This window comes from Puma concolor, chromosome B2, assembly GCF_028749965.1.
Source record: "Puma concolor isolate L17-30 chromosome B2, mPumCon1.1.hap2, whole genome shotgun sequence".
Classification (NCBI taxonomy): Eukaryota; Metazoa; Chordata; class Mammalia; order Carnivora; family Felidae; genus Puma; species Puma concolor.
Window position 1 is genome coordinate 43,775,017 of NC_141671.1, and position 25,523 is coordinate 43,800,539.

General features: G+C 37.1%; 1 protein-coding gene across 3 annotated transcripts in view; it reads right to left on the reverse strand.

Moving 5' to 3' along the window:
• SUPT3H (SPT3 homolog, SAGA and STAGA complex component) overlaps positions 1-25,523 on the reverse strand; it is a 550,537-nt gene that overhangs the window by 156,049 nt on the left and 368,965 nt on the right. For all 3 annotated transcript variants that reach the window (XM_086706992.1, XM_086706991.1, XM_086706993.1), the window contains exons 4-5: positions 9,365-9,451; positions 6,284-6,374 (exon numbers count right to left, since the gene is read on the reverse strand). In XM_086706992.1, the coding sequence (XP_086563118.1) occupies positions 6,284-6,374; positions 9,365-9,451 (178 nt within the window). The remainder of the gene's footprint in view (positions 1-6,283; positions 6,375-9,364; positions 9,452-25,523) is intronic.

Consider the following 25,523-nt stretch of genomic DNA (forward strand, 5'->3'; position numbering starts at 1 on the left):
AACATCACTAATCCTGATCAGGAAAATGCAAATCAAATCTACAATGAGGTATCACCTTACACCTGTGAGAATGGCTAGACTAAAAAAGGCAAGAAATACCGAGTGTTGGTGAAGACATGGAGGGAAAAAAAACCAACCTTGTGAACCGTTGGTGGAAATGTAAATTGGTGCAGCCACTGTGGAAAATGGTATGGAGTTTCCTCAAAAAACGGACAGTAGAATTACCATATGATCCAGTAACTCTACTACTGGGCATTTACCCAAAGAAAATAAAAACACTAATTCAAAAAGATAAATGCACCCATATGTTTATTGCAGCATTATTCACAATAGTCAAACTACAGAATCAACCTAAGTGTGCATCAATTGGTGAATGGATAACAAACATCTGGGGTGTGTGTATGTGTGTGTGTGTGTACACACAATGGAATACTAATCAGCCATACACAGAAAAAACGAGATTTACAACAAAATGTATGCAGGGTATAATGCTAAGTGAAGTGCTTTAGAAAGAGAAAGACAAGTATCGTATGATTTCACTCATATGTAGAATTTAAGAAACAAAAAAAGACAGACAAAAAAGCCAGACTCTTAAATACAAAGAATAGACAGGTGCTTGCCAAAGGGGAGGTGGAGTGAAGAAATGGGTAAATTCATAAAGGGGACTAAGAAGTATAAGCTTCCAGTTACAAAATAAATAAGTCATATGGGGCGTCTGGGTGGCTCAGTTGGTTAAGCGTCCAACTTCGGCTCAGGTCATGATCTCACGGTTTGTGAGTTCGAGCCCTGCATCAGGCTCTGTGCTGACAGCTCGGAGCCTGGAGCCTGCTTCTGTTCTGTGTCTCCTTCTCTCTCTGTCCCTCCCCAACTTGTGCTCTGTCTCTCTATGTCTCTCAAAAAATAAATAAATGTAAAAAAAGATAAAAAAAACAACAACAAAGTAAGTCATAGAAATGGAAAGTATAGCATAAGGAATACAGAAAAACAATGTATTAGTTTTTAGTTTTCTTTTCTTGTGATATCTTTGTCTGGTTTTCATATCCGAGTAATAATGGCCCTGAAGAATGCACTGGGAAAGGATTGGTGTTAATTGCTCTTTAAATATTTGGTAAAATTCATCATGAAGTCATTTAGGTCTGGGTTTTTCCTTGGGAAACTTAAAATTACTAATTCAAAGAATTTACTTGTCATACGTCTACTCAGATTTTCTATTTGACTCAGTTTCAGTAGTTTGTGTTTTTATAGGACAGAAAGTAGATATTTATAGATTTGGTTATATAAGCCATTGTATTTACCATTTCTGCTTCTTTTCATTTCTTTCTACAATTTGAGCAGCCATCTTGTGTCACTCCTTACTCCAATAAAACCTTGGTACCCCCCACCTCACTTATGTCATTACCGTCAAATATATTACCTATCTATGTGTTATGGACTTGACATTACATTATATACGTTGTTTTTTAAATCTGTTATGAGAAGAAGGAAAATATATGCAATTATATGGTTTCTTATATTTACCTACACAATTAGCTTTATAGGTACTTGTGTGTGTGTGTGTGTGTGTGTGTGTGTGTGTGTGTGTGTGTGCGTGCATGCACACACGTGTATTCAAATTATTGTCTGGTGCCACTTGCTTGAGCCTGAAGTACTTTAGCATTTTTTATATGGATTTGCTACCAAGAAATTCACACGGTTTTTGTTTATCTAGGAATATATATAAATTTGCCTTCACTTTTGATGTGTTTCTTGGTTAACAGTTTTTTCTTTCAGCACTTTGAATATGTCATTCCATTGCTATCTGACCTATATTGTTCTGGGGTTTTGTTTTGTTTTGTTTTGTTTTGCTTTTAACCTATATTGTTAATGAGAAGTCAGCTGTTAATATTGCTGGAGTTCCACTGTATGTGATGAAGTGTTTTTCTCTTGTGGCTTTTGTGATTTTTCTCTGTCTTTGTCTTCCAACATTTCTAGAAGAATATGTCTGAATGTGGATTGCTATGTGATTATCCTAATTGGAGCTTGTTGAGCTGCTAGGATGTATAGATTAATAATTTTCATTAAAGTTGAGAAGTTCCAATCATTATCTCTTTGAAGATTTTTTTCTGCTTTTTTTTTTTTTTTTTATCTTTCCTATCCTTCTGGTCCCATTATGCATATATTGGCTCATTTCATGATGCCTCAGATTTCAGAAAGCTCTATAAATTTTTCTTCATTCTTTTCTCTGTTTTTCAGACTGCGTAATCTTTAACAATCTGTCTTCAAGTTCGTGGATTCTTTCTTCTCAGTTCAAAGCTACTACTGAGTCTCTACTGAATTTTTCATTTTAGTCATTGTGCTTTTCAACTCCAGAATTTGCATTTCTTTTCTGTAACTTGTCTCTTTATATTAATCTTTTTTTAAAAAAGTTTTTATTTAAATTCCAGTTAGTTAACATTCAGTATAGTATTAGTTTCAGCTGTGCAGTATAGTGATTCAACACCCAGTACACATCACAACAAGTGCTCTCCTTAATTTCTGGCTCTTAATTGATATTTTCTAGTTTGTGAGACACTGTAATCATATCTTCCTTTTGTTCCTTAAAAATGGTTTCCTTTAGTTCTTTGAGCACGTTTACGATAGCTACTTTGAAGGTTTTGTGTGACCAGTCCAATATCCAGTTGCTCTCAAAAGTGGTCTGTGTTGCCTGCTTTTTGTTCCCCTTTTTTGTGGATTACATACCTGGTTTTTTGCATGCCAAGTATTTTTTTGTGATTGTTGTTCAAAATGGACATTTTATATTGTAGTAACTTCTGGATAATTATTCCCGCCTCTTCCTGGGGCTTGTTGTCAATGTTTGCTTGTTTGTTTAGTGACCTGGCTAGACTGGTTCAAATAAAATCTTTTTCCCTCACAGCATGTGGCCTCAGAAGTGCTCCTCAGAGGGCACAGCCTTGAGCATGCAATCCGTCTCCTCGACCACCAGGGATGACTGTGGTTTTAGTCGGGTTCTCTTTGGCCGTCACTTTGCCAGCTCTCTTCATTAAGTTACCTGACTCTAAGGGTATCACACACAGCCATTAGCTTCCACTAACTTCTGGCTGATTGCTTTACTGTTTTTAATTAAATACTCTTGGGCAGAAAACGTTCCACAGATGGACTTGAATCATGTCGGGCCCCTTTGCAGAGTCAAGATATTGCTAGCCTCTACATTTTGCCCTGACCGCGGAAGACTCTTCTTGGCTGTATATTCCCTTCGTTTCCTGTTAAACCTTTAGCTGATGCACTGTTTTGTTATTACCAGTATCACAGAGCTCCCAGCCTCCTCTTAACTGCTCACCATCAGGATTTCCATGGTCTCCTATATCACCATTAGGTATGAACTTCACAGGCTCTGTTCTAAAAAAATCAGTCCCCGTAGGGAAAGGTGAAGAGCTCTTTGTGAACAAAGCCTGCTTCCCCCTCTGGGCTGAATCTCTGTATAGCTGTACTGGAGCTGGGGGTGGGAATGGCAATCAGCTTCTCTTAGAAAGACTCCTAACTCTGTGAGTGGAGATCTGGGTAGGGATGGTAGTAGCCCACTCTCTTCTGAGCTTGTCCCTTCTCGCGTGGAGCTCTACTTCGCCTGAGCGAGCTAGGGTAGGGCATTCAGGACCCGGTATTCTCCGCCTGCCATGTCTGGGGTAGAGCTTCCCTATGCGTAGAGAAGGAGTGGAAGTTGCAGTCCTTTCAGCTATTCCTGCATGGAACAGAGCTTCTGCGACACGGAGCCAGAGGAGATGTGAGTTGCCAACCTCCTGGGGGACACTGTTGCCTTAGACTTGTGGCTGCAGAATCAAGTGTCCAGGGTTCTTGGGAACATTTGCCCAGAGTGAAGCTTCTACTGAACTAAGGTGGCAGGAAAAGAGAAGAGAAGTTATAGGGGCAGGTCCTGGCTCAAATCAAACAGACTCTCACTGTTTTTGGTATTGTTTCTTTTTTTTTTTTTTTTTTTTGATTTTTTAAAATGTTTATTTGTTTTTGAGAGAGAGACAGAGTGCGAGCAGGGGAGGGACAGAGAGAGAGGGAGACACAGAATCCGAAGCAGGCTCCAGGCTCCGAGCTGTCAGCACAGAGCCCGACGTGGGGCTCGAACCCATGAGCAGTGAGATCATGACCTGAGCCGAAGTTGGATGCTTAACCGACTGAGCCACCCAGGCACCCCAGACTCTTCCTGTTCTTAATGAGACTTGTTTTTTTGTTTTTTTGTTTTTTTTTTTTAATATGTGCTTCTCCATTTGCTGTATACCCTTAGGACAATTTCTGGAGACTTTAAGCCATTACTTTTTCTAAAATTTAGTTTTGTATATATACAGAGAGAGAGTGTGAATGGGGGAGTAGGGCAGAGGATGGGAGAGAGAGAGAAAATCTTAAGCAGGCTCCATATGGGGCTTGAACCCATGACCCTGGGATCATGACCTGAGCTGAAATCAAGAGTCAGTTGCTTAACCCACTGAGCCACGCAGGTGTCTCAGAAGCCATTACTTTTTAAAGTTTTCACCAGTTAAATGTGTTTCACTGGGGAACGAGTCTGCCACACTGCTCATACGGCCATTCTCAAAGTCCCACCTCAGTATTTGATATATTTTACCTGAGCATTTCATCTTATATGTTACAGCAATTATTTTAAGACTTTATATGACACACACAAAAAAAGAAAATTTAGATGAAAGTAAAGAGGCGAGATTTGAAATACATGAGGAGAGGACATCAAGCTGATATGATGCTGTTAGTACAACTGAATACTAGTCTCACCACCCTGAGCTTCTTAGCGTTCTAAGGTTGTTGTTAATACCTATCATTGATTCGATGGCAAGAATGTATCAGGTGATTTTCATACTTTAGGTTTTACTTATTTTTTTTTTATTTTTTTTTTAAATTATTTTTTTTTAACATTTATTTATTTTTGAGACAGAGAGAGACAGAGCATGAACGGGGGAGGAGCAGAGAGAGAGGGAGACACAGAATCAGAAGCAGGCTCCAGGCTCTGAGCCATCAGCCCAGAGCCCGACGTGGGGCTCGAACTCACGGACCGCGAGATCGTGACCTGAGCCGAAGTCGGACGCTTAACCGACTGAGCCACCCAGGCGCCCCTATACATTAGGTTTTAAACATGCATATGAGGTCTACCATGGTAAGTGGTATAATTTTTGACTTATGAGAAAATGGATCCTCAAGTTCACAGAGAGAGAAAGCAGAGAAGAGGGACTGATTAGAATTCAGGTCTGTTTGGGTGTAAGTCTGTATTTTTTATGCTCTCTAAAAAAAGAAACGTTTAAATTCACCTGGATGACTAGTCTTCAGAAATTAAATTCTATGAGAATTACAGTAATATTAAGTAGGCACCACTGATGAAACATTTGATATGAATTTTTCTTTCCTTCTTTTCTTTCTTTCTTCCTCCCTTCCTCTTTCTCTCTCTTTCTGCAATTTGTTCTCTCTCTTTCACCTGCTAATTTGTTGAAGGTATATCACAATTTACTTCCACAATTTGTTAACTTTTCAGTTGGTTTTGAGTAGTTTGCTGGATTTCTTAATCCAGGAGAATTTGTTGATTTATCAATGTAATTATTAGCCATGGATACTCACTACGCAGTGACTATATCCAATGCAAAATATGTGAGTTGTTTCTAAAACACATATATTTATTTTGACTCAGTAAGTACTGTTCAGCACATTTCTGTTTTCAGCTTAGCACTGTTTGATTCTGAAACATTAATATTTTTTTCTAAATATTCTGAAATGGCGAATTGAGTTGGAAATTCAGATAAGGACAACTGTCTATTCTGCGTTAGGCTGTTGGTAAGATTTCAAAGAGTACTGAAATAGCACACCAAAATGAGGTGACTTTACATCATACCACATATCAGACACTTTCTATAATAAACTGAGAAAAACCCATGTGTCAATTTCAGATATATACAATAACAGTTTTGCCTCCATACACCCGCGACAGAAAAGTTATTCTTGCTCCGATTGATTAGGTTCTGAATCAACATGATTTTCTCAGTTTCATGGCATTGTGATATAAAACAGGCTACATGATTAAAAGGACTGACCTACCAGATTACTATGAAGCAACGGAAAGAGAAAATCATACGATTTAGCTGCCGACTGAATAGATATTTGGATAGTTTCTCAGCTACGTTACGTAACGGAAGCACATCTGTCCTACTGGGACGGGTATGTCCACGCTGTCACTGCATCGATGTGTCACACGGGCACACGAGCCATGTCGCTCTCCGTTTAGTGTTTTTGTTTAGGTTACCTTCCAGAAGATCATCCTCATCGATGCCCTTGACAATCTTGGATTTGTAGTCTCGGAAAAACATGTACTTTAGCAGTCTTCTCAGTTTTTTCTATTAAAAATATGAAATGAGTAAGAAACCTTACACATACATTCAGTTTACAGGTAACAGACCACTACGATAACTAAATCTAATAAACTTGTGTCCAGGATCATTGGGGAAAACACAGCAGTCCTCAGCATACTACTGTGAAATAAAAGGTGTCATCATATTAAATATAAAAGCTAAAACAGCTCAAACACAAGTGTTTTTAAAAGTACTCTTTATTTGCAAGTATCTAAATGCTCTAGAATTGCAATCATTGGGGTTTTTGGTTTTGGTTTTTTTTTTTGGTCTTATAAAAAGTTTCAAATTCTTCCTGAAGACTGTGATAAATATCACATGCTCCATATTAAGCTAACTATTCTGACTTGACGAAATTTTGTACACATTGAAGACCAAATTTTATTTTTTGAAGTGATTTATAAACATCTAGACAAGGATTTTGTAACAGTTGCTTTAAAATGCCAAGCAACATTCCTTTTTATTGCTTTCTCTTCTCTGGAGATCTTTTTGTTTTTGTTGTTTTTTTTTTTTTTTAACTGAGAAGAGTTGGTTTATGTTTTATATTTCTGGACGACTTTCTATAATCTGAGAAACATATTTTAACGAGACTTGAAGCTGACGAATGATAGTTGCGTCTTGATGGTTTTCTTTAGGTTTATTAAAAGACCGTAATACTGCTTCCCTTTAAAAGTAACTGATAATACTTTGTAATCTGCTGTGTGCTTACCCTTAGAATTTAATATTCTAAGGGCTCCTGAACTTCAGGTTTAAGATTCCTAATTATGGCTGAACCACAGTACATTTTACACAAGCTCTTTTTACACGCATTTTACTTGGTATTTGCAACAACCCTGAAACACGGACAAACGTAATCATCTCCTTTTTACATACAGGGAAACTGAACTTAAAAACAGTCTTACAACTAGAGCTTAGCAGGGCCAGAAGTAGAACGTAACCTTTGAACCCGTTCCTTTGTTTATGATTTTAAGTAAAGTACCTACCTTACAGGACCACTGTGAGGAATAAATGGCAGTATGAGGGAAGGTGCCAGGTACAATACAGTACGCAGTCAATAAATAAAGCTTGAAAATAAACCAGAATTACCAAGAGAAAAACCATGCACCTATATATGGGTCTTCTGCTACCCTTCCTTTCTCTTTGCTTCTCCGATTGTACTCAATGCTTTAGATTTAACTTCGTCTTACAGTACACCTATGTAAACTACTTTAATTCGGTCTGGAACATGTCGGCATATAAATACAATTATTATTTTGCAGAGGAAGATGAGAACTCTGGCAGCTATCATATTACAGCTATGTTTGCAGTTGGTGAAAGCTTTCTGGTTAAGAGTCCTTCTGGAAGTCGAGGAGCGTTGTCAATTAGTGTATGTTCCTGTGGTTTCAGTATGATTTTAAATTTTGACTTTCCCAAAAGGCAGGAAAGAGCGTCAAGGGGGACTGTGTTTTTTTGTGCGATCCTCTTTAACCTCTGCCACGAAAAAGGGAAAGGTGGTTGGACATAGTCTGTCACGTATTAATGCTAACTGCACTGTTCCCCCGCTGCCTTCCTGAGGGACCTTGGCTCCACACCCTCATTTCTGCCAACAGTGTCTATTCCTCCTTGGTCCTCCGAGGATAATGAAGCCGCCAAAACCGGCATATTTGTGCTCTTGCCCATCTCTCTGAATTCTTCCTTCCTACCCACTTCCGGAGCCATCACGCTCATCACATTTTGCCTTGATTATTGAACCAGCATCTTGGCCAGTTCCTTTGCGTTTGATCCATTCTGCATGCAACTGCACGAGTCCCACCCCACGCAGAGACTTCCCCTTCAGCATATCCCACAGCCTCTCATTGAAGCACACAACTTCAAAATTCTGCTTCTTCAACCAAATCACACATGTTTCCTACACCGGATTACAGCTTCTTGATAGTGGAGACATTTCTTTTCTCTTCCTTTATATTCCTCATACCATCAAAGAGTTAATGAAGTAAGAATTTATAAGATTTAATAGTAGACTGGCCAAGGTGCGGTTTCTAGATCTCTGGATCTCACTGTATGAGGAAGAGAAAAATACATGATCTAAGTTCAGTCAACCTTCAGTCAAGCAGAATTAAAAGGTTTCACAGGTATAAAGTAGTTGGATATTGGAAAGGATGGTAACAAGGTTACCCAAAAGGTTGGACGGGATGTCTTCTGATAAGAAACAGAGCCACAAGGATATCAAAAATGGTGGAAGAGGAATGGGTATGTGTACCGAAGAGGCCGGCGGAAAAACAATGGAGCGATCAGATGGACCATCAGAAACTAAACGCGGCTGGCTCATTCGAGATAGCAGCTGCCATGACACATGGTGGCTATTCAGCTAGCTTTTGTACATGTAACTTTCAGATGACACTTTTATTAAAAACATGTAAAATTTTTTAAATATTTTCAACTAGCTGCTCATGGAAGATAGTTATAGACTGGTAAATACCAGCCTAAATATTTTATTTAATACCAGGGTTCAAAGAGTAAGAAAGGTAGATCTTTAACCATGAAAGAAAAGTCTAGCCACTATTATGTTTATGCTACTGAAATACTCATCTTGATTTAGTTTTCCCCAAATGAACCTTGAAACAAACTCTGGGAAAGCCTGTAATCCTGTGTAAAATTAGAAAGAAAAAAGATGCCACTTAGTTCTACCCCACTTATTAGAACAAAGCACACAAATGATACGCAGTGAATATGATGTAGTAATGAAAATGTCTAAATATATACGTAAGCATAAGTGAGAATTCGTTGCTAGCATAGTTTTGCATAAGTGCCTGACCCACGAAAACAAATACCAAGTTTCTTGTAGTAAACCATTTTGTTGTGTAAACTACGAAGACTGAAACATCAGTTTAATAGTTGTACTCCAATGTGAAAGCTATATAACAAGGACACGGTTCCCAATATGTGTGAATTAAGCACCAAACATGGCCTGTTAATACAATGAAATTATTTTATATTACCTTATCTTTGCGCATCAAAAACAGAAGGTCTTCGGCAGAGATTACCCTGGCTCCCCGAAGCTGAGAAACTTCAGCAGCTTGCTGTAACTAACAACAAAGAAAATTGAGGATTTTTTTTCTCAATAATCTAAATTAAATATACTACGGTCATGACGTCTCAAGGGAGATAAATATACTAAGAGTTAAAAACCTTTGGGAATAATCCGGCAATCACATTACTGCTTTTAAAAGCAAAATGTCTTATGTTTTGAACTAAAAAAAACACAATTAAATTAACTTATAAGCCCACCTGTAACTGATACAATAAACAGAAATCCTTGATTTCTTTCATGCAAAAGAAAAATCATGTGCAGCTTCCAGAAATGCATTAATGCACCTGAAAATAATTTTATGAAATTTTATCCTCATATCCATGTGAGCAATGGTTTCACTCAGTATCACTAGTTGAATAAGTATATTATTAATCTGAGCTCCCATGCTGGTATGATTTGAAATAGGCCCATTCAGAACTTTAAAAGATCAACAAAAACAGTAGCTGTTTCTAATATCCAAAGGAAAAAAAATAGTTTTAGTTTTGGCAAGTCTTCAGTGGGCAAAGGATTCAGTCTATAAATCATAATACTGGACTGCATTAATTTCTTTCCACACTAATCACATGCACACAAAAAGTTAACTGTATCTGGAATGCACAACACAAAACATACTGCATGAAAAGTTAGATTCCCCCCGCAATGTTCATCTGGGCCCTTATATCTACAAAGTTGAGAGTTTTCTGGAATTCAGAAGTCCTAGAAACACAATCTTACTTGAAAATGACCTGGAAAATAAAAGAATGTGAAAAATGATAGTTCTATTTTCTGGCACAGGCAAAATCGGTTTCGTATTTTGATTAGTTGGAAGGAACATAAAATATGTCCAGATGAAAAAAATAAAGATACTGGAGAAAACACTACAAATATGTGCCTGCAACTTCTTCCAAATTTGATCAAACCGTAGTGACTGCACCACAGCATCTCTATCCAATATTATAAAAATATTTACATATAAAAGCTGTTCCTAAATGCATTCTTCTTTGAAAGGAATACATCTAACATATCCCTGAGAACTAATCTTTCAAAAGTGACACACTGTTATCTTAACAATTATAAGGAATCAAATAGTGCATTTGTACTAAAGAAATTCTGCTTGAATGTTCAAGCGATTTTGCTAAGTAAGCTTCAAACCTTGTCTAAATACACAGACTACAAAATAGACTATAAACTCCCTATGTGTCAGCCTCACCACTGAATTTCCTGGATACTGGTGGTTGGTATATAAACATAATTCTACCTAAATATAGAAATTTAAATTTAACTGTGAACCATTTAAAAAGAAATCTTAGGGGAAAGGTTTTAAAAAGATGATGTATCTACCCAGAAAGAAACTACAAGTTTTCAGCAGGAAAAATCTGAACATATTTTTCTAAAAACTGCAAGTGTGTCAGGGAGATACGTGTACACGTTGTTTTTTTTTTTTCCCAAATAAAAACATTTCTACCATAGTATAAAATACACACAATCAATGTGGAGAAGAATATGGGCTCAGTATCCATTTAAATGTCTGGACACAGAGAACATACACTGAACCAGGAGGCAGCACTGACAAGTAACTTTGTATTTTCTTAAATGAAGGATGGGGATGGTTTGACAGCTGCAAAGTACTATACAGAACAGAAGGAATTTCACTGATGTTAAGAAAGGATCAGGATAAGTATATATCCCTAAACTCCCTAAAGAGTTTCCCCAATTAATTGTTTACCCACATTACATATAAATAAATAATCCGTATTTATTATCCTCTCCAAAATGTCAGTTTATTAACCAGGAAAAAAGAGACAGTGGAAAATAAAGACGTAATTGAGTTAAGACATTTTAAAACACCTTTGAAAGCCAGGACACAACTACTGTAGGGACCTCCAGGAATATACGTCATGGTACGTTGTCATAATTAGCAGGAAACCTGAACTCTATTTTTTGTCTATCAGATGCACCAATTTCCTTCACCTAAACTTGTACCTTACTAGCCCTGGCACTGCTAGAATTCTCTAGAATGCTATGGACTTTCATGAAGTGATTCCTTGAGACCAGAAGTTACTGCTGTGTTACTTCACTAAGCCTGTCTGTCCTGATGTGCCCCATGATCCAAAATTACCTCTCCCAAACTCTGACCTCTTCTCTACCAAGTGAGGAGAGCTATCGCATTAGCTAATTACGGAGATCACACTAAAGTGTGGATTACCCATTGGCTTCCTTCTAGAAATTTTTGTTCATGCCTATCAGAAAGAGTAAAGAAACTCTTCTTTAACAATGTAAAGCTTAAGGGGTGCCTGGGTGGCTTAGTCTGTTTTAAGAGTCCTGATTCAGCTCAGGTCACGATCACACGCTTCATGGGTTCTAGCCCCGTGTCAGGTTCTGTGCTGACAGCTCAGAGCCTGGAGCCTGCTTCAGATTCTGTGTCTCCCTCCCTCTCTGCCCCTCCTCTGCTTGTGCTCAGTCTCTCTCTCTCAAAAATAAACATTTTAAAAACAAAAAACAAAAACAATATAAAGCTTAAAAAACAGGATAGCAGCTGGCCAGGCCAGTTTCATAGAATGCTGAGCTCAGAATTGGTACATTTAATGTGAAAGCCCTTCACTGAGCCAGGAAACCAAAATAAAAAAAATAATCCTAATAACTTCAGTGTTACAAAAATTGACTCTACATTCTAAGAAATCTCAGTTTCTTAATCTGTGAAACTATATCAAAGTTGTACGTCATTATTTACTGTTGCATGTTAAATATTTCTGGCAGTAATTTGAATCACTTGAATAGTACACTTCACACTTTTTTATTATAATGAAAGTAGTATACATTTAATTGTGATATAAACTATGCAAGAAATAACAGAGCAGATAAGTAGTTTAAGACCACTCACTGGTAGAATGAGTATACAACTTAATCTTCTTAACCATATGGATAAAGGTATGGTTATACTAACCATAAGAGATTTATTTGGAACTTAATAAAATATTGTGCTACAAGACATTATTATTTTGGCACAAGAACAACTCATTTACAGCACTTTTTTTTTCCTGATAAATATTATTTGTTCTTCAAGGTAAACTAAAAATAATATTATACTTGTAAGGACTGTTTAAAAGACCAAACTTCCTTTTGCATATGAACACTCATCATGCTTGACACTTTCTTTGTTAAACTTTACATTTCATCTTAAATGCCTCATCTTTGATCCCTCGAACAAATCTCTTCTCAATTTCTCATTGCAGTCAATGACACTAACATTCAGACTCACTGTATTTTTCTTCCTCTGCTACATTTTCACTAACCTCTGTCGATTTTGTTTTGTTTTAATCTGCTCAGGTTCTCCAATCTGCTCTCTACTGCCACAGTACTTGTCCTAATCCAGGAAATTGCAACATCTCCAAATTGTGATGCAATCTAGATTTAAGTGCTAAAATGATCTTGCTCAAATATGATGTCCATAATTCTCGTTCTAGGATCTATGAGACTTCACTATTATCTAACTTTAATGTGTCTTTACAGCCTGACTCACAGATTTCTCTATACACTCATTCCCATCATATTTCTTGTGGGTTTTTTTTTAAATATTACTCTACATTTAAATTCCAGTAATTTCAATTCTATTTTCACACTTTTGTGCATCTATAATTGTTAATTTTACGTGTCAACTTGTTTGGGCCACAAGGTGATCAGACCTTCGGTCAAAGATTATTCTGGGTGTGGCTGTAAGGGTATTTCTGGATGAAATTAACATGAGAATAGATAAAATAAGTAGACTGCCCTCCCTAATGTGGGAGGACCTCAATCAATCAGCTGAAGAACTAAACAGAAAGTGATCACCTTGGGGCCCCTGGGTGGGTCAGCTGGTTAAGCTTCACGCTCAAGTCATGATTTTGGCTCAGGTCATGATCTCATGGTACATGAGTTGGAGCCCCGTGTGAGGCTCTGAGCTGACAGCATGGAGCCTGCTTGGGATTCTCTCTCTCCCTGTCTCTCTGCCCCTCCCCCGTACTCTATCTCTCTCTCTTTCTCAAAATAAATAAACTTAAAAAAAAAAAAAGAATATGATCACCTCACACCTGTTAGAATGGTTAAAGTCAACAACACAAGAAACAAAAGGTGTTGGCCAGAATGTGGGGAAAGGGGAACCCTCTTAACACCATTGGTGGGAATGCAAACTGGTGCAACCACTTTGGAACGGAGGTTCCTCCCGTATGGAGGTTTCTCAGAAAGTTAAAAAAAGAACCACTCTATGACCCAGCAATTGCACTAGTATTGACCCAAATAATCCAAAAATACTATTTCAAAGAGATCCATGCACCCTGATGTTTAAAACAGCATTATCTACAATAGCCAAATTATGGAAACAGTGCAAGTGTCCATCAACTGATGAGTGGATAAAGAACATGTGGTATACATAAACAATGGAATATTACTCAGCCATCAAAAAGAATGAAATCTTGCCAACTGCAATGACATGGATGGTGCTAAAGAGTATTATGCTAAGCAAAATAAGTCAGAGAAAGACAAATACCATATGATTTCACTTGTATGCAGAACTTTAAGAAACAAAACAAATAAGCAAAAGGGAAAAAAAAAGAGAGGCAAACCAAGAGACAGACTCTTAACTATAGAGAACAACTGATGGTTGCCAGAGGGGAGGTGAGTGGAGGGATGGGAGAAGTAGGTGATGGGTATTTAGGAGTGTACTTGCTGTGATGAGCACTGGGTGATACAGAATTGTTCAATCACCATTTTGTACACATGAGATTAATTATTACACTGTATGTTAACTAACTAACTGTAATTTAAGCAAAAACTTAAAAAAAAGAACATAAAGACCAAAGAAAGGGAATGGAACACCTGCCTACCTTGAAATGAGACACTGGTCTTTTTGAGCCTTCTGACTCAGACTAAAACATCCCGTTTCTCAGGCCTTTGGATTCAGGCTGGAAATGCATCTCACCTCTCCTGGGTCTCCAACTTGCCAACCACAGCACTTGGGACTTTTCAGTCTACATAATCATAGGGGCCAAGTCTTTCCTTTACCTATCGATCTGTCTATCTACCCACCCACCTACCTACCTACTTACCTATCCTCACACACACAAATACACACACAAAGACATACATTGTTGGTTCTGTTTTTCTGGAGAACCGTAATATAGAACTATATACTCAAATTATCAGAAATTCTTGTATTCTTTTTGAGAAACAGATTCTTTACGGGATGCAACACTTTCTTCTTTGAAATATAGGCTTTAAGGGGCGCCTGGGTGGCTTAGTTGGTTAAGTGTCCAACTTCGGCTCAGGTCAGGATCTTGCGGTTCATGGGTTTGAGCCCCGCGTTGGGCTCTGTGCCGACAGCTCAGAGCCTGGAGCCTGCTTTGGATTCTGTGTTGCCCTCTCTCTCTGCCCCTCCCCTGCTCACGCTCTGTCTCTCTCTCTCAAAAATAAACAAACATTAAAAACAATAAAAAAATAAAATATAGGTTTCAAAATAATTTTCTCAAAGAAAAAAGTTCTATGATTATCTTCATACAGTAGTGTTCATTACCTAACCTAGGCATGAAACTTACATGCTCAGTTTATAATATCTTAATTATACTTGTCAACAAGTTTCTTCTTTATTTTCCTCAACCAGTTACTTAACACTCTCACTTCCCAACTACATTTTGAATAACATCTCTAGGTCCAGGTCCACCAATCCCCAAGAGACAGTTTATAAAGGTTTGTTAAATGTTGGCAATCCATTTCCCCTTGACAATTGTCAGTTTTCTCGTGTATGATATAAATGAATCGGGCTAGATGAAGTCAATAACATTTGTCTGGGACCCATATAAATTCAGCAGAAATATTTCTCTAAAGTTCCAAAGGTTTCAAAAGTATCACAAAATTAATTTCACAATTATTAACATCCTGAAAGTATTCCATTTTAACCACAATTCTCTTGTACCTCTTTCCTTTGGGTTTTGACTAAATCCCTGGATCTTACCTTTTTGAGAATACTTAGTAAAAAAATAAATAGTAAAAGGCAAGAGCTGTTGAAAGCTATGTTATGAGAAGCTACATTATAAAAAGCTAGGTTGTCCCCCTAAGATTTGTCAGTCTTTCTATCCATTGGTGTATCACTATTTACTAGGCCAGATTCTAGGTCCAATGATGAAAGGACAGCTCTACTTACAACCTCAAAGATCCTCTCTGAAACTCTATGTTGTGAGTGAAGGAACTAGAAGTTGGGAAATCTGGATTCCAGGTCCAGCTCTACTACTATGTAATTATGTAAGATCAGATATATCACACAACTTCCCTAGATCTGCATGTGTATGTGTGTGTGTATTTAAATATATATATATATATATATATATATATATATATATATATATATACACATTTGAAATGGGTAAATAATGATTTTAATGACTATTAAGAGAGTTAATAATCTTAGGAACAATAGCTCCCATTTATTGAGTACCCAATTTGTACCAAGTACTGTGCTGTGTTATAAGTATGTAATTTAATTCAAGTTTTTAAAAATTTTAAGTTAAAATGTATGTAACATTAAATGTCAAATAATACTCTAAGTTTTATAATGACAGGCAGGAATACCTTATCATACTTCTTTGCAGTCTGTAATTCTACTTCAAAAGGCAACTACTTTCAACTTGTCTAGCTTGTTCTCCTGTTATTCACCTCCATATCTGAAGTAAACTTACAACGCTTGTTTTTATTTTCAGCTTTAAATACTATCAACTCTTACTTACAGAAGATAAAGACTGAGTGTTCTCAGATGCCTCGTATTTTGCTATCTCCTTCCCCTGCCTTGATCTTATCTATAAGATATAATTTAAAAAAAAAATTAATACCAAGTGTTTATACTTTTATGGCTGTGTAAACACTGTTACAGCTTGGCTACTATGAGCAAATTTCTTTTTACAATTTTATTTATTTATTTATTTTTTTTTTTAAATTTTTTTTTCAACGTTTATTTATTTTGGGGACAGAGAGAGACAGAGCATGAACGGGGGAGGGGCAGAGAGAGGGAGACACAGAATTGGAAAGAGGCTCCAGGCTCTGAGCCATCAGCCCAGAGCCTGACGCGGGGCTCGAACTCACGGACCGCGAGATCGTGACCTGGCTGAAGTCGGACGCTTAACCGACTGCGCCACCCAGGCGCCCCTCTTTTTACAATTTTAAAAAATATTTTTCTTGGGGCGCCTGGGTGGCTCAGTCGGTTAAGCGTCCAACTTCAGCTCAGGTCACGATCTCGCGGTCTGTGAGTTCGAGCCCCTCGTCGGGCTCTGGGCTCATGGCTCAGAGCCTGGAGCCTGCTTCTGATTCTGTGTCTCCCTCTCTCTCTGCCCCTCCCCCATTCATGCTCTGTCTCTCTCTGTCTCAACAATAAAAAAACGTTAAAAAAAAAATTAAAAAAAAATATTTTTCTTGTCGTTAATCATTTCCTTGGTTTGTTTCCTTGCTTATTGTGTTGTGAACCGAACACTGTTTCATCACAAACTCCTTGAAAGATTTGAACCATTTCAGGATTTCTTTCAAATTCATTGTTTTGTTTTCCCTCAGAGACACCTCACCTGGTGTCCTCCAACTCTTTATTCCTTTTGGATTCCTATTTTCTTGATCCTATTTCTTGCTCTTTCTTAGCTTACTTCATTATTTTGGTAGATTTCTTTTGTTCTTGAGCATAGACAAAATAGCTGCTTTAAAAACCCCATTTGCCAATATCAACCTCTGGTATTTTGGAGTCAGTCTTCATTTTGTCTGCTCTCTGGGATGTGGTCATGTGTTCCTGTCCCTTCAGATTTTAAGGAATCTCGGTTTTGTCTGAGATATTGTGAATTGTATCTTATAAGGACTCTGGATTTGGTTATGTTCCTCTGAAGAATAGTGATTTTTATTTTTTTTAAACAGGCAGAATAAAAACTAGAACACTAGAATGGACTCAAACAAACTACAACACTTACCATCCTCCCCCAGTGGTGGGGCTATAGCTAAAAGATACCTCTGACTGTTTCTTGAGAATAGGTATAAGGGAAATAAAATTTTAAAGATCCAGTATTTCTGAAAATTCATTTAAGCCACCCTCATATTCAGTTAGTAAACTGACTGCGTATGGAATTTCATATTAAAAATCATTTCCTTTAGAATTGTAAAGGCATCGCTCCACTGTCTTCTAGCTTAAAATATTGCTGTTGAGAAGTGAGGCTTTTTTCTTTTTTTATTAAGCCTTTATGTGACTTTTTCCACCACCCCTGAAAAACTCTTAGTATTGTTCTTTTCAAACCTGAAATTCTGAAATTTCATGGTGCTGTGCCTTGGTGAGGTTCTTTCTTCATAGATTTTCTTGGTATTCACTGGGATACTATAATTCATGTTTCTGTTCTTCATATCTGGCAAATTTACTTGCCACTATGAAATCACTCTGAAAATTTCTTTCCTTCTGTTTTCTGGGTTCTTTCTAGAATTTCTATTGACTGAATGCTGGTAGTCTTTGGGCCTAGGATCTCCAATACCAAAGTTTGTTTTATTCAACCCCTCTAGAGAGTAAATCTACACTATTTTGCCAAATGGCAAAAGGATAGTTGACTGCCTATATGGGATAGGGACTGGGACAAAATTGTTTTCTTTACTTTCTACCAATCCTCCTGTTTTTCATCCACCCAAGACTCTTTTCTTCAGAGGCACCTTCAATCCTGATCTTTTCCAGGTTCCAAGGTTTCACGTTTCTCAGCTCTTCTAAACTTTTGGCATTTCTATCCATCTTTAAATTTCCGTAATTTTTTTTGACACATTTCATCTGTTATTTAATATTCTCCCATTTGTCTTTGTAGGTTTATGCCCCTTTAATTCTTTTGCTGTCCTTTCATGTGGTTTCAGAAGAACTGGAGATAAACACATGTATCACCCATGTTTAAGCAGAAACTGATATTCTTTTTTTAATGTTAACATTTATTGAATATACTATCCTATGCTTCTTGTCTTCTATAACCCTCACGAAAAACCTATGAGAGATGTCCAGGTACGCAAACCTGGTACTAAATAATAAATGCTTAATATCAAGCCATTCATTTTTCTAAGGCTAATTTCTTATTCAGAATACAGGAAGGTATGATCATTAACTCAAACCTTACGTTGCATAGAAAGTCTAACCCACAAAAACATTTATTTGCCTTTCAAAACATTTTCATTGCTGGCAATGAAATGGTTGCCAAAATAAAAATGGTTTGGATCAAAACATCCAAGCCCGTTGCTTCATGCAGACACAGCTTAAGGACTGAGCACTAAGCAAGTGTTTGAAAGGAAATGGATTTGTAACTAAATACAGTTAACATTCAGGATACTATAAATGTAAGATACATGACTTCGTATTTTCCTATCATATGATCTCCTTATTCTTTGTTGGTGACTGGTCTTCCACTGTCTTAGACATCTGAAATATAAACAAGTATATAAATTGATAAAAGATGTGCCTAACTCTTTGAGAGTTTCATTTTAACTCTTCTTTTTAGAATAGTAAGTCAAACACAGTTAAGTCAAGTTTTAAAAAATATGATAAAGCTATAATTATCAGTATCTCATGACTCAAAGAATTTTTTTATTTATATACATATTTTAAAGAATTACCAAGCCACAATGAATATAAACCTGCAAAGCTTTAAAAATGTCCAATAAACAATCACTGCTTTTGTTGTATAAGAACAGCAAACTGGACAAGGAACTAATTCTTTGGTTACTCCTCTTTAAATATGAAATGAGGAGAACAACAACCATTTCAAAGTTTTAAACTATTTTGTGTAGAAGTTACTCATAAGTAACTTTCAAGTCTAAACACATTTAGGTTTGCAAGTAAGCAAAAGGATATGTTGGAAATTTTTTTAAGTTGAAATTAAAGTAATAAACTAGATTATAACTTACATAGTATACTATTCTGTATTACACCCTATCTACCATATTAAACTGGATTATAGTTTAAATATTATTCTATTAGCTAACTGTAGTTACTATTATTTAAAATTTAACTATTTACTATTTAATTATTAAACCTAAAATACTGTGTAACTACTTAAGCTAAAATACATTAAAATTGTAGAAAGACGGTAGGTCTTGAATTGCTCAACATTCTACATGGCTATCATTCAGTTAGTCAATAACTGAAAATGATATACTTTGAAGGTCTAATGGTGTACATTTCATTTGCATTTCTAAAAATTTTGGTGGCTTACAAAATATATACTTTTCTTTTTATATACACTTTTTTTAATGTTTATTTTTGAGAGAGAGAGAGAGAGAGAGAGAGAGAGGCAGAGCATGAGTAGAGGAGGGGCAGAAAGAGAGGGAGACACAGAATCCAAAGCAGGCTCCAGGCTCTGAGCTGTCAGCACAGAGCCTGACGCAGGGCTCGAACTCACGAACTGCGAGATCATGGCCTGAGCCAAAATTGGACACTCAACCGACTGAGTCACCCAAGCGCCCCCCAAAATGTATACTTTTCTTGACTACAAATAATAATGACTCTTTTTTTTCCTCTGCTTATTTCATGGCATCTCTGTGCCTACCTCTGTAATTCCCACTTTTCTAAAGAGGCATCCACTCAAAGAGTTGTGGCCATTAGTTATTTCTCCAGAGGACAAAACTCTAACAGGTAAAAGACTGAGTTCATTACATTTCTTCAGAACTCTGCCTAATTTTTCACATGATAGCCTGCTTTCATTTTACCCCAGAATTTTAAGAATAAACATAAGCCTTGTACTAAATCTTCATGCTTAGATCAGGGTATTAAAAGCACTGAATTACAACAGACCACACATAGATCAATTTAATGACTGGAAAAATTACCAAATGGGAAGAATAAAGTAATCCTAAAGAATAATCATGAAGAATGAGGAAAACTGATTTCTAATTTTATCTCTATTACTATCACCCTTGTTTTGGCAAAAGCAATTTTATAATTTGGTCCTTTTGTTGAGAAAATAAATGGAGAAAGGTGCCTGGGCGGCTCAGTTGGTTAAGCATCCAATTTAGGCTCAAGTCGTGATCTCACAGTTCACGAGTTCGAGCCCTGTGTCAGACTCTGTGCTGACAGCTCAGAGCCTGGAGCCTGCTTCAGATTCTGTGTGTCTCTCTCTCTCTGCCCTTCCCCCACATGCGTGCGCGCTGTCTCTCAAAAATAAATAGACATTAAAAAAAAAAAAAAAGGAAAGAAAATAAATAGAGAAAGTGCCAGCTTTAGACTTGAGAGTTACAGATTCTGATGCTGGTTCCCTCAAAACCCGATTGCTGCAGGAGGAGAGCAAGGGTCTGCTATGAAACTCCGTGGTGTGGTTTCCTCGGTCAGTACCGTGTATCTTGTTTCTGAGCATTTATGATTACCTCCATTTTATGGTCTAACTCAGCATATTATCTCCGCATGGAGCCCTCTACACACTGATTTCACAGTTGAATCAAGAAGCTTTAAAAAAATCATTACTTTAAAAGTTTCCCAAACCATCTTGTTTTCTCTTTCATAAAGTTAAAATAAATGCCTATGGATTGAGGTTTATGTGAGGTGTTGTCATGCAGCATACAATAAGCCCTGAATAAATGCTAGGTACATTTATTTAGAAATGAAAATTTAAATCTCAGGGTCATCGTAAAAAAGTTGATCATTTCCAGTATTCACAAAGATTAAAGGCTATTATTGGGCTACTCTTAGCACTAATGACTTATTTTACCATAAACAAACTTAGGATGTACATAATTAGTTTGGATATATACACATATACACACAATACATATATACACAATTTATACACATACATATATGTGTATATATACACATACACATGTATTTCTATGTATATAGAGGGTGTATATCTAGAATCACTTTCTTTTTTTTTTTTTTTAAATGTTTTTATTTGTTTTTCACAAAGAGAGAGTGTGAGCAGGGGAAGGGCAGAGAGAGAGGGAGGCAGAGGATCCAAAGTGGGCTCCGTGCTGACAGCAGAGAGCCTGATGTGGAGCTTGAACTCATTGACCATGACATCATGACCTGAGCCGAAGTCAGACACTTAATGGAATGAGCCACCCAAGAGCCTCTAGAATCACTTTTTAAACAAGTTTTTAAAAAGTAACTCTCATCTAAAGTTAAAGGGAAAAAACTATATAGACTTCTTTTGATAGAGAACTCATAGCCGCTGTAGTAATTTCTCACGTCGAATCACCCCACCACGAAATATTACGCATGCCTTCGTATGCATACATTTTTGAAGCTATAGTTTTAAACAGAATAGCGGCTCTTTCTGGTCCTCAGGTTCCTCCAGTGGGAATTAAAAATGAGCTCTTTTTGGCTCTTACTTTCTGGTTCTAGCATTTAACCTTAGGTATAGTTTACTTTTGGCTCCATAATTAAATGCTTGCATCAATGAGAGAAGAAATAAAAAAGAAGAGCTCAAAGAGATGAGGTTCAGGAGGGAGTCATTTTCAAAAAAAAAATTTAAAAAATCCACTTAGTTATACCAGTGGAAATAGCAACCAATCCAATTAATTGTGTAAGTGTGGAAGGGAGTATGAGGTTGGACCATTATTTAGCATTAATGACTGATTTTACAATAATGTTCACCATGGTACACAAATCAGCAGGTGATACAGTTAATTATTCCAGTATCCTACCCAATGGTTCCAGAAACATTTGAAAGCCAAAGTCAGTTGCAAAATGGGATTAAAGCAATGCAATTACTAATGCATAAGAGAGATTGGTCTCTATCTGATTCTAATCTGCCCTTTGCTTTTATCATATGATGAACAGAGATAATTTGTATATACTTCCCCCTCAGTCTGTCAGAGAAAGCAGCCCTTATTCAAATTTTGTATTCAAACATTGCTTGCATAGGAAAACCAATCAACGTTGTATATAGTATTTATCAAATTAGATGTAGTATATGTAAAACTAAATGAAAAGTCAGGTTTCCTGTGCTCAGAGGTCAGTCCCATATTCTACTCAAGAATTAAAAAGGCTATTAAACAGGGCCCAAGAAGCTGCTATAGTACAGATCTTGTTACAGTCACAGGTCATTGTGAAGATCAAAATGAAATAATGTGGTACAGGCACTTGGAGGACTCAAATGCACCATAAAAGCATAACACACTGCTTAGGAATGACTCATTCTTGGTTAGAAGACGAAAAATGTAATCTATATATGAAAAGGAAAAAAAAGAGTCTACTGATAATTTGGCAAGCAGAGAAAATGTTTTAGATTTGTTACTTAAACTGAAACTGGGACAGTCTTAAGAGATTCATTCACACGGGGCTAAAATGGTACAACCATCCAACAGCACTCACACGGTCACATTCTGAGAAAGCAGGCAGGAGAGAGAAGACAGAGCCCCACGTCCTTCAAAGACCACGGGTAAGGAGCCACAGCCTCTCTGAGGTCTCCTCTAATTCAAGCACAGACCTAATCACCCCCTTTCCATTGCGCTTCTGGGAACGCTGGAGGACTTCAGTCAGCTTACCTCTTACCACTCTGTTTTGTAAAGATAATCTTTACAATCTTACGAGGGTCACAAAGACATTGCTACAGATTATCTAAAATGTCTAAAGAAGATATTTGGACTCATCTGGAGTTAGCCCAGTTAGATCCTAGCTGCGATGAATTTGTGGCCTAAAGGCAAATCAAATTGTGCCTCCAACTCTAATCAGGATTTACAGAAAACTGCAATTTTACAATTTATCTGGATGAATCTCAGCTCATGTATGTGTGTCTGACGCCTCTTTGCGGATGGCCCATATGCAATCACTGATATTTATTTGAATATATCAGATTAGTCAGTCAGGGGCTTGGAGAAAAAAAGACAGCATAGTTAAACTGGGTACTTGGAGAAGAGTTTAAGCAGAAACTATGCGAGAAGATGTGGGGAGGGTCTAGGGAAACCACAAGGGACAGCGTGGTCACCTTCTGGCTCTAAGAGCAACAAGAGATCATTATGAAACCTAGGCTTACAGGGTTAAGGGGCAGGCAGCCGCCACGTGAGCCTGGAGGCTGGAGAAGCCCACGTGCCACGGATCCAGACAACCTCGGCCTTACGTTTATTCACCCTACTCTCAGCTCTCCTGCTGGTACCTCCCACTGACCACACTCAACAAGAAGTCAGAGGGCAAGACAGGTCTAAAGAGGTGAGCCTCCCAGGGTACAGAAATGGAGGAAGGGTGAAAAGGGAGTCTGGAGGGACAAATGTTAGATGTCCATTATCAAATGAGTCTTTAGACTTCTCAAAGATAACTTTATGAGGGGCCACTTTCCCCCTTAACTACCAGAAGTAGAATGTTTTCATCTCCTTTTAAAAATGCTTCTGTTCAGACCATTTAAAAGCAGAAATGGGTGGGAAGCGTCCGCCTCCAAATACATAATGTGATCCAGTGATGGACATTATAATTCTATATCCCAACATTTAGTTGAAGGAAGGGGAGCACCAATAATATGAGTAACAAGAAAATGAACTAGCATTTACTAAATATACTACAAGATGCCTGACATATATGACATATTTTAAAAATGGTTAGTTTTTCTAATCTTTGCAAAAATCCTACGAGTTAAGTGATATTAACATTTTATAGTTTTTTTTATAGATAAGGCAATAACAGCTCAGAGCACTGAAATGACTACGATGGGATTTGAACAAGTCCGTCAGACAATAACTCCCTGTTTCCATTGTATCCCACATAGTTAGACAGCTAACTTTTCCATTTTCCTCACGCAAACTAATATTTAGTAGTTTCCTCATATAAACTAATACTTACATATGTAAAACTCAGTAACTTGACCAATCAACATTCAGCACTTTACAGAATTTAGACAGAATGAGTAGCTTAATATAGCTTTTATGGAGTTTTAAAGTCTCTGCAAAATTTCTGTAAATATTCTTGTGTAAGCACATTTTGTTTTTTGGAGTAGAAAAAAAAAAAACAACAACAACTTCATATGGTCCGTAACAGATCTACTCTTAGACACGTAGCAATTATTTTAGAAGTCTGAACGTGCTATTAAGACTTTAATTAAATTCAAAGTTATCAGTTGGTGTTTCAGATCTCACCTTGGGTGTATGATCCTGTGCTAAATAATTACTATGTCTTATCTTCAGCTCCCCATTTCTAATATGGATGGAATGACACTTGTACTTCAGGGTTGTGCAAGGACTATGCTAAATTATAAATGCAAAGTGTCTGTCATAAGTGTCTGATAACAGATACTCAAGAAATATTCATTCCTGTTGTACCTTCACCATTTTCTGTCCCAAAGGATGTGCGTAGGAGGAGTTAATGTGAAAAGTACTAGCCCAGAGCCTGAGGAGAAATCCTTCTCTCTGCTTCCTTGTAGCAAAGGGGAATTTTCACTAACTAATTTTATTCAAGTGTCATATACTTACAGATTCTGGTGTCTCCCATTCCCATCAATATTTTATGCTCTGTATTTTTTTAAATAATTTATTTAGCGATGTACTGTCACAGTCATAGCTAGGGAAAAACTACCTAGAATTAGAAGGCAAAAACTACCAAAAATGGTTTACTTTTGTGACAGTGGATAATGGTGATTCATTGGTCAATAAATGTAAGTAATTATTATAAATTCACAAGTAACTGTAGGTAAAAAACTCACTTTGCATTTTTACTTCTCCAAAGCACCTAACCTAGTATACAGTACAAGTAATTAACTGAGAATAGAAATTAAAAATAAGAAAGGATAAGTAAATTGGATGATTAATCCAGGTCTAACATCGCCAAACAGAAGTTATGGAAGACAATATGGAGGCAAAGTAGTATCTGAAGAAAAAAATTGAAGAAAACTTCCCAGAACTGGAGAACGTAAGAGTCCAGATGAAACGCACTAACCTGTTCAGCACAATGGATGAGAAAGGGAATGCCAAGTCACCATTAATTCATTCACAAATATTTACTGAGAACTGGGCACCAATCTCGACGGCAGGGATACAACATTCAACAAAATAGACAAAGTCCACACTGTCGTGGAGCTTATATTTTAGGGGTCAGGAGACACATAATAAACAATAAGAAGAATGAAAAAAATAAAAGAAGTGAAGAAAGACTAAGA